Source organism: Mya arenaria, chromosome 2 (genome assembly GCF_026914265.1).
Source record: "Mya arenaria isolate MELC-2E11 chromosome 2, ASM2691426v1".
Taxonomy (NCBI): Eukaryota; Metazoa; Mollusca; class Bivalvia; order Myida; family Myidae; genus Mya; species Mya arenaria.
In genome coordinates, this window is record NC_069123.1 from 1,564,007 (window position 1) to 1,579,603 (window position 15,597).

The window sequence follows — 15,597 nt, forward strand, 5'->3', positions numbered from 1 at the left end:
TTTTCAGTAAAGGCGCGAACTAGAAATTCCTGATTGGAGAAAAACGAAACCAAATAAATGAATTGTAGGTTCGGCATTCGATATGTCATGTAAAATGCAGGACGTGCGTAAAATGTTGCGCAAAGCCGAACCTGCACTCTCACAGATTGATTGTTTTGACAATTTTTTTTATCTCGGTATGAGCCAATTTGTGCGTTATTGTATGGAAGCCAGTGATATAAGACTGCTGACAAAGGAGCAGATCGCAGCGTTATGGCTAAACGCGTTACTAATACCTTATGAAAAAATGAAAATTTCGGCAGTTTACTGAATAATTGAGATCTGTTCTATTGTGAATTATCTTAATTATATGACTGAATTGAAGGAACTGATGCCAAAATGAGGTGAGTCTGTGACAACAATATAAAAAGGTCATAATTGTCAATTTGTGAGAGTGCAGCTTTAAGGCACATGATGATCTTCATCGTAAAACTTGTCTGAGAAGGCGAGGCAGGTTTGGCTTTTGCCACTTTCAAAATTGGGAAGGCACATTCCTATCACTATTTAATTTTGCATACGCCATCGAAGTTAAATGCTGTTTAAAGGTATTCAATTATCTAAGAAGCGTTTGAAATGAAATATTTGCCAATAAGATATTAATTAATATTAACATTAAATATAGCCAGCAATGCACTATACATATGGATACAAGTTTGTGTGATGTTTAGGTTTGTTCCATCGTACAGGTCAAGGCAATAACACCACTCACATATTGTCGTTTTCTCATTACTCAACTCAGAACCTCGCGCGTAATACCCTGGTTAACCAAACAAAGCGGTAGTATGAATGTCCCTGTGTTGTCCACTCTCTTGAGATATCCTCTACCCAAACAGTTGTCGATTAATGTCTTGCTGCTTCTTCGAACAATGTTTTCCCCAGCGTTTAGATGGCACATGTTGAAGCGGATAAAAGGTCGACAAAATAGAACATCAGACGTGTTCTTTACCGCTTTTCTCTAGATTAAAGGAATTTATTTGTTTTTAGGTTGCCGTTGTTTGGAGGTGTCGGTGGTGTGTTTTTGTCGGTGGTCGTTTCAACGGAAACTGTCGCTTGCCATCTCTCAATTCCAACCCTATAAAGTGTCTAGGGAAAGCATTTAACCAACCAAAATATAGTCGGTTCTTTTAAAACTTCTAATACCACTTATGTCACATGTCATTAATGACATAAAACACAATGGTGAAACGGCGGGGCCAAGCCAAAATGCAGCCAATAGGTTCGAGCAGAAATTAATGATTTCTAACCGGTTCATGTAACGCCGTTATGGAGATGTTCTGTGCACTAGGGCACAGTGTTTTAAGATAAACACCAACCAAAATGGCGTCAAACGCCCTAGCTCAGATGCTTGACGAATTAATGGGCCGTGATAGGAATTTGAACCCAACAGAGAAACGAAACGATCCTAAGTGGGATGATCCAGATGTATGCTGCACAGATATTGCAATTATTTACTATGAAGTCGCATGACAAACTATAAGAAATGGCACTTTTTCTTTGGTCTTGAAATATAGGTCACACACTACTATTAATAATAGTGTGTTTCACATTCTGAACCAAGTTTTTTTTATTAAAATGTCGCCTTTAGAATACAATATTTTGAAATGACATTATTGGTATTGATAAAAATTATACACTATATTATTATTATTATTGCAATGTTGCATGTGACTCCATGTGAGTTGAACTTGGAAGATTATTTCATCACAGTTTGTGATATAACTAAAAAAATGTCTGGACTGATGATACATCTCACAAATTTAAGCCACAGTGGCTTGATGACTGGTGCTCATATTAGTCTAGCCATAATAAATTGGTCCAACTAGCGTAAATTACGTTTTACACATACTTGAACATGTATAAATATCAATTCAATGCATTGCCTTAAACATAAATTAAGTAATCAATGAGATTTGAAAAAAAATCAATAGTAACCCAATTCTATGAACAGACTAACATGCGCTCCTGTTATCAAGCCACTGTAGTTTTAGCTGTTTATTTAGAGGAAAACAATATATTTCAACTTATTTTTCTTCTTCAGGTCTGTAAATATTATCTGGTCGACTTCTGTCCAAGTGAACTCTTCACAAATACTCGCGCTGATTTAGGTAATCATATATTTATTAATGAATGTAAACTTTGGAAAAAATATGTTCTTTTTCGCTACCAGCAATAAGCAAACAGAGAAAACCATATATATAAAGTTACTGTAAAGAGCTGTTTTTGAATAGTTGTTTTTTCTACAACAAAAAAGGTGGGCTCTTGCAAAAGCATTAGACTGTTGTTGTTGATGTCATTGATGGGTATTGTTGTCATCATTCTGGGGCCATAACACAAAAACATGCAAGATAACAAAAAAAATTAGTAGACATGTTGCATGTTAGCTAGATGTCTTTAATGATAAATGAGTTATGTCCCTTGTTTGACTGACCAGTATTTGTGTTCATGCTGCAGGCCTCTTAATGAATTGTGATTGCATGAAATATTTGATACCATAACTAATGTGACATTTAAAATCATTGTTTCAGGATTGTGTGAGAAAATACATGATGATCATCTGCGAAAAGAGTGAGTGCATATCAATACAATTTTAATTTTACGCTATTAAAGCTTCTTACAGTATACACTGGAAAGCATATATATATAGAATAAATGTTACAGGAAAGAAAGTAATTTTTTTCCAATAATTTAGAATACATGCAAAATGACTTTGCATAACTAATTATGTAATATTTCATGTACAGGTACAAGAAAAGTTCAAGAAGTGGCAGATTAGGGTTTGAAGATGACTTTCTGCGCTATCTGCAGACACTAATCAATGATGTGGAAAAACGTATTCGTCGAGGACATCAGAGACTGGCACTTAGCAACCAGCAGAACAGCGTAAGAACTTGTGGTTTAGATTAGATGCAGCTAATTTTTGAAAAACTGTGTGTTATCCGAACAACATTGTGTTAAGTTTAAAACACTCAATTCGATTTCCAAGGTACCTGAAATATGTAGAAAATATAGTCAGTGAATAGCTATGCATAGCTCTAGTTCTCTATATTTGCTTTACTGATTTTTTTAAATTATTTGAATTTGAAATTGAACTGGAAAATATCTTGAAAATGGTCTGAAATAAATACATTTAACACAATTTTTTATCTTGGTTAGTTTTATTCTGGTTTTCTTATTTATCACAGTTCTAAAAACGTTGTTGTTTTCGCGAATTAAGCACTATCATTATATGTTATTTTAAGGGCATTGAACAAATTTTAAGAATGTGTTTAGACTTGCAAAGAGATGAAAATGGTTCTGCATATTCTGTTTCTAGATGAATGGCAATCCACAAAGTCAGAAGGAAGAAAAGGTCAAAATGCTCACCGAAAGGATTAATGAACTCGTTCATAAGGTAAATGACTTCAGTAAACTTGCATGTAATGATTTGTCACAAACCAACATACATGTAATAATGTCTAACAACCCTACATACATAGGATAATGTCTGACACCCCAACATATTATATTGCTGACAGACCCAATGTACATGGAATTATGTCTGACAGTACCGATAAGTTATATAGAAGTGTGCTGCAAGTTCTATGATACTGTTTTGGTTGTGTATTCATTGTATGGCATCAATGTGGGGAAAAAGATCTGCAGAAAATAGAATGAACTTGATTTAAGGATTTTACTTTGTATTGTCAATTTGATTTGGAAATAATTTTTTTTATAATATTTGTCAAGCCCATTTTTATGCCCCGAAGGTGGGCATATTAAAATCGCACCGTCCGTCCGTCCGGCTCTGTAATTTTCCCTTGTATGGACAGATTTTGCCACATGTGTTCCACATACCAAGACGACGTGTGGCGTGCAAGACTCGTGTCCCTACCTCAAAGGTCAAGGTCACACTTAGTGTTTATTCACAATGGAGTGCTGCATATAAGGACATAGAGTATAGGTTGTCGTGTCCGGGCTGTAACTTTCTCTTGTATGGACAGATTTTAAAATAACATGCCACATGTGTACCACATACCAAGACGACGTGTCGCGTGCAAGACCCGTGTCCCTACCTCAAAGGTCAAGGTCACACTTAGTGTTTATTCACAATGGAGTGCTGCATATAATGACATAGAGTACAGGTTGTCGTGTCCGGGCTGTAACTTTCCCTTGTATGGAAAGATTTTAAAATAACTTGCCACATGTGTTCCACATACCAAGACGACGTGTCGCGTGCAAGACCCGTGTCCCTACCTCAAAGGTCAAGGTCACACTTAGTGTTTATTCACAATGGAGTGCTGCATATAAGGACATAGAGTATAGGTTGTCGTGTCCGGGCTGTAACTTTCTCTTGTATGGACAGATTTTAAAATAACTTGCCACATGTGTTCCACATACCAAGACGACGTGTCGCGTGCAAGACCCGTGTCCCTACCTCAAAGGTCAAGGTCACACTTAGTGTTTATTTACAATGGAGTGCTGCATAAAAGGACATAGAGTATAGGTTGTCGTGTCCGGGCTGTAACTTTCCCTTGTATGGACAGATTTTAAAATAACTTGCCAAATGTGTTCCACATACGAAGACAACGTGTCGCGTGCAAAACCCGTGTCCCTACCTCAAAGGTCAAGGTCACACTTAGAGTTTATTTACAATGGAGTGCTGCATATAACGATATAGAGTATAGGTTGTCATGTCCGGGCTGTAACTTTCCCTTGTATGGACAGATTTTAAAATAACTTGCCACATGTGTTCCACATACCAAGACGACGTGTCGCGTGCAAGACCCGTGTCCCTACCTCAAAGGTCAAGGTCACACTTAGTGTTTATTCACAATGGAGTGCTGCATATAAGGACATAGAGTATAGGTTGTCGTGTCCGGGCTGTAACTTTCTCTTGTATGGACAGATTTTAAAATAACTTGCCACATGTGTTCCACATACCAAGACGACGTGTCGTGTGCTAGACCCGTGTCCCTGCCTCAAAGGTCAAGGTCACACATAGTGTTTATTTACAATGGAGTGCTGCATATAAGGACATAGAGTATAGGTTGTCGTGTCCGGGCTGTAACTTTCCCTTGTATGGACAGATTTTAAAATAACTTGACACATGTGTTCCACATACCAAGACGACGTGTCGCGTGCAAGACCCGTGTCCCTACCTCGAAGGTCAAGGTCACACTTAGTGTTTATTCACAATGGAGTGCTGCATATAAGGACATAGAGTATAGGTTGTCGTGTCAGGGCTGTTACTTTCCCTTGTATGGACAGATTTTAAAATCACTTGCTACATGTGATCCACATACGAAGACAACGTGTCGTGTGCAAGACCCATGTCCCTACCTCTAAGGTGAAAGATACACTAAGTGTTTATTCACAAGGGTATTCTGAATATAAGGACATAACAGTGTAGGTTGTCAAGTATGGGTGGTATTTTTTTATGTTCAGAGGCAATTTAAAATAACTTGCCATATGTTTTTGACACGTAAAGGCAAGATAAACTTTTCATGTACTGACCTTGTTCGTAGGTCAATGTCACATTCGGGGGCATTTGTCACATACTGTGACAGCTCTTGTTTTTTTGTTAAAACAAGTTTATTTTGTATATATATCGATATAACTTTCCTTGCACACTCAGTGAAATATACTGCGATCTTACGCTGAAACAAAAAAGTATCCTCACTTTATATATGACTTGATTGTAGAATAGTGATATTAAATGTTACTTTTGCACTAAATTAACTGTCAGATGATCAACCTTCTTTTTCAGGCTGAAGAGCTAGGATGTGAGGGAAAGGTTGAGGAAGCACAGGGAATCATGAAACTGTGTGATCAACTGAACGAGGAAAGGGCCCAACTACAAAATGTGAGTATGCAGGGATGTGGTTTGTCCGCGAATTCGCGGATCTGATGGCCCCAGGTATCCCACCCCCACCCCAAAAAAATAAAAAAGATAATAGAGTTAATAATAAAAAAAAATAAAATATTTTTTAATTTATTTTTTAGCTGATTAAAAAATGTGGATAAAATCAACACGTTTATTTGTAAACATTGCCTCCTAACCCACAATCTGTTCAATAACTTTTTTATCTTTAAAGTTGTGATACCAAACTAAGATGTCGATCAAAGATTATGTTTTTCGCCACAAACTGGACGCATACATTTTTCAAAATTTAAAGAAAAAGTCCACTTACCAGGGAAAAGTTGGTACCAGAATCGGTACTTTTCATTCTAAATCCGCTATTTTGTTTGCCATGAAACATTTTTCTCACTTAATGTTTGCATGAAACGAAATTAAGTCCTCCCCCATGATTAAAAATGTATTCACATAAAAAAGATTTGGCCACAATTATTTGAAGTAATATTAAGTTTAAGGTCATACTGCTGTAATAATTTGCTCTTTTTCGATTCCCCTAAAATGCCTATACAGATAAGGACTGCTTATCAGTAAGTTGGCTATTGACAGGGAGGTGTAATCTGGCCACTTGCCCATGTGCTATAGGGTTAAATATGTTTTTTACAGGTTTAGGATTATTATGCCCTCTTCAAAGAATTTGGGGCTTTATTGCATCGTTGAAGTTACTTCTAAGATCCTTTAGCAAAACTGGTCCCAGACCCGTACAGTGAACATTTGAATGCCATAAATGTGCATTGCTCCAGCAAAGGGCACCATTGATGCACATTGAATGAGCTTTAATGGGGGCAAATTGAACAAAGGCCAATGTTCAATTCTTATTGTGTATGTGTTGTAACTACTTTCATTACTAATACTTGTTATGAATACCTGAATGAATTGCTGTTATCGTTACTTCAGTGTCAAAATAATATATATTTATTATTTTTTATACTTATTTCTAAAAAATGACTGGTCAATTAAAAGTGCACAGCAGGGTGTAGTTAAAAGGCAATGGGATGCCCATGCCTGCTATTTATTCCAAGCTGGAGCACTGTGTGTGTGTGCACAGTTAACTTGGTAGTTGGCAATGCCAAACTATGCATTATTCGAAATTAGCACAAGCCCACAAGCACTGCACTGGGAAAATGCTTACCGGGCTTGCTCAACTTCTGTGTTTTAAACAGCAGTGCTTGTTAAAAAAATAATTCTAAGCAGTAGTATAAGAATTCAGGGTTGTTCATTCAAAAGACTAAATTCTATGACTGACTATGTACTTACATTTTCCAGCAACAACCTACAACTGACCCCTACAGTGAGACCCTTAAAGCTATGGAAGTGTGCACAGTGTGCGGGGCTCTGTTGGTTGTGGGTGATGCCCAGCAGAGAGTTGATGAACACATAATGGGCAAGCAGCACTCGGGGTATGCCAGGATCCGGGCTTACGTGGAGGGGAAAAGACAGGTGGGTGGTATTTATAAGCATGTATCCCCGTCACAATCAAAAGAAGAATGAATTGCCTGTTGTTAATCACCATTAATTGATAGCACATTGTTGCAGACTTCGAGTGATTTCTTTTAAAAGCCTAAGACTAATGATAAGGCAGATTTTTATCTGCATTAAGCTGAGATTTAAACATAAATTTGTACCATAAACATGCCTGTTTAGCCATCAAAATACACCTGCCTTCATTGTTCTTATACACAAATCATAATAGACATGCATAAGCCTACCTATACTTTTACTTGTTCTTTGAACATTGAATACAGGTTTTAAACTTGTACAAATAACTCGACCTGCATGATGTATTATGCTCAAAGTAGACCAGACGTACACTTACTTCTATATTTTATTTTCCTAACTTACAGCGCACTCGTGAGGAGGAGGAAGCTAGGGAGTCCAAGCTACGTGCCGAGCGTGAGGAACGAGAGAAAGAGCGGGAACGTGAACGGGAAGAGCGCAGGAAAAAGGAGGAGGAGAAGCAGAAGGAACGCGAAAAGGAACGGGAGGCGAGAAAGGAGCGGGAACGTGAGAGAAAGAAGAGGTCAAGGTCGCGTAGCAGGAGTCGAAGGTCAAGGAGTAGGGACAGGTGGGTTATACTGTATTTAAAACTTTATTTTTTGTGACAATGTGAGAAAACTCCTGACGCGAGATTTGAGGGGGAACGTAAGTGAAAGAATAGATCAAGAGTATAGCAGGGGTTGAAGGTCGAAAACAAGTGACAGGTTCATAGGGCCACATTAATAAATTTCATCATAAAATCTTTTATTTTTTTTTAAATTTGCAAAAAAATCTATATATTAACAAACAGACTAGTATTTCATGGCTCTTTGGTTGGAGTTTGATGTAGTGATGAAAAGCGGGTGGGTGATTGCTCAAACAGTAGTTATTTTCTTTAAATTCGTCTTGACTAAAGGTTGTATTCTCCAAGACTATTATGTTTTTTTATTATTTCTGCAAAATATTAATCTGCAAATTGATTGACCTAATGTTTTACACTGGTACTTTGTTGATATTTCTTTAAAATGAATAAACTTTCTTTGACACTCTGTATACATAAAATTTCATAAGTCCAAATCTGTTATTAGGAAGAAGAGATCCCGCAGCCGTAGTCGTCACCATCGTCGTGGTTCCAGAAGTAGGTCACGTGACCGGCACCACAAGTCGTCACGGCGACATCGCAGTCGTAGCAAGGATAGGAGGAGGAGCAAGGACCGCAGTTCTAGCAAGAAGTCAAGTATGTAATTGGGTGGATGTGAAAAGTTTTATAAGCTTGTCTGTTTTTCCAATTGGCAAGTTTTGCCCCATTACCAGCTGAGAAAAATGAGCAATGTTCGCATGATGCTCATTATGTATGAAAAATAGCTGGATTTCTGCTGTCATTGTGCTTGTGTGCATATTTTTGATTTTTAGCTCGACTATTCGAAGAATAAGGAGAGCTATACTACTCACCCAAGCGTCGGCTTCGGCTTCACCCCTTGGTTAAGGTTTTGCGTGCAAGCACACATAGGTTAATATCTCAGCAACTACTTGAGGTATTGCATTGAGACTTTATACAATGGTACTCAACCATCCAACCTACTTAATTAACCAAGTTTGATAACTCTACTTTGTATTTAATGCCAATAATAGGCATTTATTATTTGACTTAGAAATTCTGGTTAAGGTTTTGCGTGCAAGCACACATAGGTTAATATCTCAGCAACTACTTGAGGTATTGCATTGAGACTTTATACAATGGTACTGAACCATCCAACCAACTTAATTAACCAAGTTTGATAACTCTACTTTGTATTTAATGCCAATAATAGGCCTTTATTATTTGACTTAGAAATTCTGGTTAAAGTTTTGCGTGCAAGCACACATAAGTTAATATCTCAGCAACTACTTGAGGTATTGCATTGAGACTTTATACAATGGTACTCAACCATCCAACCTACTTAATTAACCAGGTTAGATAACTCTAGTTTGCATTTAATGCAAATAATAGGCCTTTATTATTTGACTTAGAAATTCTGGTTAAGGTTTTGCGTGCAAGCACACATAGGTTAATATCTCAGCAACTGCTTGAGGTATTGCATTGAGACTTGATACAATGGTACTCAACCATCCAACCTACTTAATTTACCAAGTTAGATAACTCTAGTTTGCATTTAATGCAAATAATTGCCTTTTATTATTCGACTCAAAAAATTCTGGTTAAGGTTTTGCATGTAAGCACACATAGGTTAATATCTCAGCAACTATTTGATGAATTGCATTGAGACTTTATAAAATGGTACTCAACCATCCAATCTACTTAAATAACCAAGTAAGATAACTCTAGTTTGCATTAAATTCTAAAAATGGCCCCTTTTTTATTCAACATAGAATTTCTGGTTAAGGTTTTGCATGTAACCACTTTTAAGTCAATAATGCTTTAGCAAATACATCATGTATTGCATTGAAACTTTACACACAGGCTCCCAACCGTTTAACCTTCTTATTTAATCAAGTAAGATATTCATATTATATAATATTTGCCCCTTTATTATGCGACTTAGAAATTCTGGTTAAGGTCTTGCATGCTAGCACACATAGGATAATCTCTCAGCAACTACTTGATGTATTGCATTGAGACTTTATACAATGGTATTCAACCACCCAACCTAATTGAATAATCAAGTTAGACAACTGTGTTTTGCAAATAATGGCCCTTTATTATTACACTTAAAAATTCTGGTTAAAATTTTGCATGTAACCACATTTATGTTAATATCTCAGCACATCATGTATTGCATTGAAATCTAATTTAATAGTGATCCATGCATGTTTCGCCAAAACATTTCAATCCTTACACTGAAAAGTGGCGGAATAGTCGAGCGCGCTGTCTCTGTGACAGCTCTTGTTATGCTCAAAAGTTAACCTGTAGAATTTACTCCACTAATGATAGACTATTGCAGAAGCTACGGAAAATAAAAAAAAAATGTTCAAATGAAACTTGGTACACCTGTTTCTAGAGATGATACACCCATGTATTGCATGGTCAATAACTCTGGTTTTAATAATTGCAAAGTTATGCCCTTTTTTTTACTTGGAAAACCCATATGAGTATATTAGCATTTTCTATGTGGCGCTCTTGTTTGATCTCATTGCTGTATTGTTTGAGTAAATCCTTAAAGATATGAAAGTCACAATATATTTCAAGATTGGTCATGTGATTTGAATCATCTTCATGTGATACAAATGATAGCAGGGCAGTGCTGCAACAAGGATTTGGAAAGGGCTGGGTGCTAGGTCAGAAAGGGCACTTTTGATGGGCATTGAATGAGCCTTACTGGGGCACTTGCGAGGGTCAATGTTCAATCTTATTGTGTATGTGTTTGTTACTACTTTCAATACTAATAGTTTGTTATGAATACCTTAGCTGTTATCTTTACTTTAGTGTCAAAATTATGTGTAGTAAAAAGCAGCAGGGTGCTGGAAAAGGGTAGCGGGGTGCCCCACCCTGCTTTTTAAGCGTTGCTGTTGCACTGGCAGGGGTTATTGTGTGGTAAAAGGGAAGTTACTGCTGAGAGGAGTCAAACATGCAACCATTATAATATGATGGAAAAAAAATAAGACCAGTAAATGCGAACGTTTATTTTACTTTATTCAACATTTCTCTAGGCAAGGAGAGAAGTGGAACTAGAAGCAAGTCTCGAGACAAGGGCGCTAGTGGAGACAGCGGAAAACACAAGGATGAAGCACAAAAGGTCAAAGAGGAGCCAAAAACAGATGAGGAGCCCAAAGCTGAAGCTCAGCCAGAGCCAGAGACCAAGACAGAGCTTGAAAGCCCAAAAGCTGAACCCGCTGAATCCTCTGAGCCCACTGAAAGTAACTGAAGGTGATTTAGCCCGGAATTACAGGTAAGTGGATGAAAATATTTTTGGGATATTTATAATTTTCTTTTGTAGGTTTACAGGTAAGTGGAATGAATTAAGGAAAGTGAAAACATTTGTTGATACTCAGATAGAGGTTTTGTGAAAGGAAGAAGTTATTGCATTCAGAGTTATGTTAAAAGTAGATGGGATTTTTTGGTAAAAACAACAACTGCAAAACAACTTTATATCGAGATCTTTGGACTGTGATAGCTGGAAGGTTTCGGCCACCACATTTGTTTACCAAATAAATTCACAAAACTCTCAAGAATTGCAAGACAATTTTATTTTTTATTTATTTTTTTAATTTAGAAATAGAAAAATATCACTAGGATCGGCTGCTTTTAATTTGTAGGGTCTGGTTACTATCAACAAACAATTCTTTTACTGTTTACTTCTTTTTTGTTTTGGGATTTTACAACAAATTGCATTTTTCCACTTGTTAAACTAAAAATCTAATGCATATATCACAACTCTGAAAGCAAATTTCCCTCTTTCACAAAATTGGCAACTTGGGAGAAAAAACAATTGTTTCAAGAACAGCTATACTGTCAATGTTACTTCACTTTGTCAGCTGCGGCGGGTACTCCGATGAAATGTGCAACGGAAGATGGCAATAGTTGGAGACTTCACCATTAGAAAGATATGAAATAAAAACTTACCAGGTATTTCTAGCTATGATAGCTTTTAATACCATATATTGATTTATAATTGAAATTCAATTAAATTACAAAAGCTATTGCGGTGGAGCAGCAGTGAGAATGATACTGTTTCCATGAATTTATTGAAGGATAATTAGTGTAGGAAATTGGTTCAAATTTAGGTTATGGATTATTGGAGATTGAATCCAATCAATAATTTTAAAATACAAAATTGAATTAAATCAAGCATAAATTAACACTTACATTTTGCATTCTGACCTTATTGTTTAAAACTACATATTTTTTTGCATTTTCTGACCTGTCTTTAATTCTATTTTGATTCATCTACTCTTCATTTGTAATATTCATTTAAACTTGAAATGCAAGTGTTACCTGTTTTTAAGCTCCATTACCCTTTCAAGGAAGTTAACGCTCTTTTTCATGACTTGTATCTTTAATCATGCCAATATCTGATATTGTTTGTTTTATTCAATGCCCCTTTTTTGCTTGTTGCCAGTCAAACGTTCACACTGATGTTTCCACCGCAATATTAAGAAACAATCAAGGTCAAAAAGAAAATTCAAGATTGGCCAAGTTCATGGGAAGAATTCTTTTGCACAATGTTAATACTTATTAACTTAGGAAAAACACTTGAACAATGCTTACCCAATACAAGATGTTATATGATTTGCTTGTATATTTTCCAACCATGGCTAAAGTGGTATTGGTTGTTCCTACTAGTCCTTTGTCCCTCGGATTAAAATGGAGTTGTCATCAAGGTTGGAAAAGCGGTGCAAAATGAAATGCTGTGTTCTACGTCTAAAACATGTTTGAGGAATATAAGGAAAGGTATAATGAAAAGGTATAACACTTACATATGTATGTATTGTATGCTGGTCAATGCTGATTAATGTGTATATACCGGTCCGTCGGTGATAGCTTTTCCGTCCCCCCTCACAAATATACCAGGTATACTATGATGTTTATGTGACGATTAGTCATATATTGAAATAGGTTTATGATTTTGTTCAGGAATGACCATTTTCTGATAAGAAACTACACCAATATCATCAGTGCTCAAAGTAAGCACAAGCCTTCAAGCCGTTGTTTAATACTTTCCTGGCTTGTTAATTTTAAAAACAATATCAGAATTTTATATCACTTTAAATTCAATGGCACTTTAGATTTTATAGATTTAAAACATGGCTTAACTGTTTCAAGCATTTGGGCATAGCAGGAAAGTTGAACATTATCTTGTTTTTGAAAAACATACAGACATTTTGGAGAAATAATATTGCTGAATTATACGTTGGGAAAGATTGGTCAGGAAATGGTCAGACCAGTGTTCCAGAATCTCTAGCTCTGATCACGATGAAGCGGTATTAAAAAGAGGTATTTATATGTATTGCAGACCATGACATGTGAATTTCATGTATGAAATGTTTCACTTTGAAATGCAAGATTCCTATAGAGTCATCTAGGTGACTGCCGGCTTTCCTGAACTGCAGATTGAAAGAGGTATTTTTTACATCTAGAGGGATGGCATCAGGTTGAAACTGCTGATTACATGATTCAAATTAATATTAATGGAAAGAATGCTATGCACGATGTTTTATCAGTGTAGGCTATACTTTCAAACAGCAAGTTAATCATATTTGGCCATGATTTTCGTTCGATTCACTGGTTTTCAAATCAAATCCAAACTGGCAATAATTTTTGCTTTGGTTTTGTTGTTTTAAAGAAAGAAATAGTATTTTTAGCACCCCATTCATTTTGAATGTTTTCAAAATGTGAATTTATTTATCACTCAGCCCCCCACACAATTTTTTTTATAAGATTACTGAGTAAAAATAATAGTAAAAATAATAATTATGTTTGAACTGAAGTTATAACTCACCTGTTACTTTGGCAGTTACAAAAAGTATAAATGTTAATCAGCAGCTTCGAAACAATAAAAGGCAGTTGGTGGCCACATGTTTGTATAATTGCCTGTTTATTCCAGTGTACAAGGTTAGTGCGAATCAGAAAATTACACACTTCTTCATTTTCAGATTATCTGTTAAGAACATACTGGCTAGTTTCAAATTAAAATGATAATTAAAAACAAAAAACATGAAAGAACAAACATTTTGAAACAAAGAATCTTTGTTTATTCATAAAATGTTTGATAAATGTTGTGATTGAAAAAAGTAATAACAAAACATAACAGATTAATCAGCTACAGACATGAACGAAAAAATATTACTTTAAATAATAAGATTTTCCAGAAATGAACGCAATATATCCAGTATGTTCTTTCGTGGATTCCCTCAGCGTGGCAGTGTCAGAGGTATTTAGAAGATCATACAAACTTTCACCTCTGCTATTGTAAAATTAATTGCAAATAATTGTGATTAAAAAGATAAGTTTTAGTTATGGCTCATTCATCTTGATAGAGATAAGAGCTGGCCTTGTATATTTCAGATGCAGGGTGGACGTCTTCCCACTGTTCAGGTGATGCCGATGATGGCCAACCACAGAAGGTCACATCTTCGCCGGATTCCCCTTGTCGTTCTGTCAATATCGGTATACTAATAGTCCAACATGTAAAATATTAAATGAACTTTTTTTATATATATATGTTATTATTCCATTTATCATGTTATTTTGACCTTGTTTGGTAATTGTTTTGTAAGTGAAATATTTTGCTTTGAATGATTGTGTACGATAATGAACTGATGCTAACTTGAGCGTTTTAACTGTAAATAAAAGTATTCGATTTATATCATCGAACAAGTCCTGCTCATTAGAAATGAATGATTTTTTTATGTAGCAAATTAAAAAATAAGAAGAAGAGTCAAGTTAATAGTGTAGCAAAATAAAATACACTACAATGAGTGCTAAATTGTTTTAAGAGTTTGTCATTAAACCTTTTTTACCATTTTTGATTTAAAATAAAAAGAGTTTGTTTGCCCTAATTTTCCAATGCCATAATTTGTTAACATTGACACATGTACATTAATTTTTTTATAAATGTCTTGACGAAATTTAATAATCATTTAAATTTCTTAACATGTATTTAAATATTCTGGCTATTTCTTCTAATAACATATTTTCATTTAATAAGAATAACAAAATACATTATACTTCCATGTTTTAACGTTATTTTAAGAAAAAATAATAAGCTGCTTTAAGAATAATTATTGAAATGAACAATTAGTGTTCTTAATAAACACCTTTGCTGTATCATTGTTTTGTATGTTGTTATTGTAAATAAATGATGATTAGTATTTGTGGTTGTTATGAGATCCCAAGGAAGTGCCGAATATTCCTGTGTTTTTAAGTATTTCTTTGCGTGTCAAAATGATTAAAATACTAGGGACAGTCTAGATTTTACAGGACTACTTTACTTGTTTTACACGTTTCATTCCGGTTGGTCTCATTAGTAACAATTGTAGTTAATGAATAAGTTTAGTAACATATTTATAATACAACAATTGTGAAACAAGTTATGACAACATTATATTAATCACTTTCATTGGCATGATGTTAAGCGAGAGTCAGGTCTTGTGTTGGGACTGGAATACCAGGAGAAAACTCACCTGTCCGGCTAGGTGACCACAAACCAAACTAACAAGTGCCCATGCTGGGAATCGAATCTGGGTGGCCT

At 35.6% G+C, this 15,597-nt stretch overlaps 1 protein-coding gene across 1 annotated transcript; it reads left to right on the forward strand.

Moving 5' to 3' along the window:
* Positions 1-1,328: 1,328 nt before the first annotated feature.
* LOC128225073 (luc7-like protein 3) lies at positions 1,329-15,217 on the forward strand. The gene is made up of 11 exons (XM_052935090.1): positions 1,329-1,461; positions 2,078-2,144; positions 2,565-2,604; positions 2,781-2,919; positions 3,353-3,430; positions 5,786-5,881; positions 7,199-7,372; positions 7,777-7,997; positions 8,497-8,645; positions 11,057-11,295; positions 14,412-15,217. The coding sequence occupies exons 1-10, from the start codon at positions 1,357-1,359 to the stop codon at positions 11,269-11,271; spliced, it is 1,284 nt and encodes a 427-aa protein (XP_052791050.1). The 5' UTR covers positions 1,329-1,356; the 3' UTR covers positions 11,272-11,295; positions 14,412-15,217.
* The last annotated feature ends 380 nt before the right edge of the window (positions 15,218-15,597 follow it).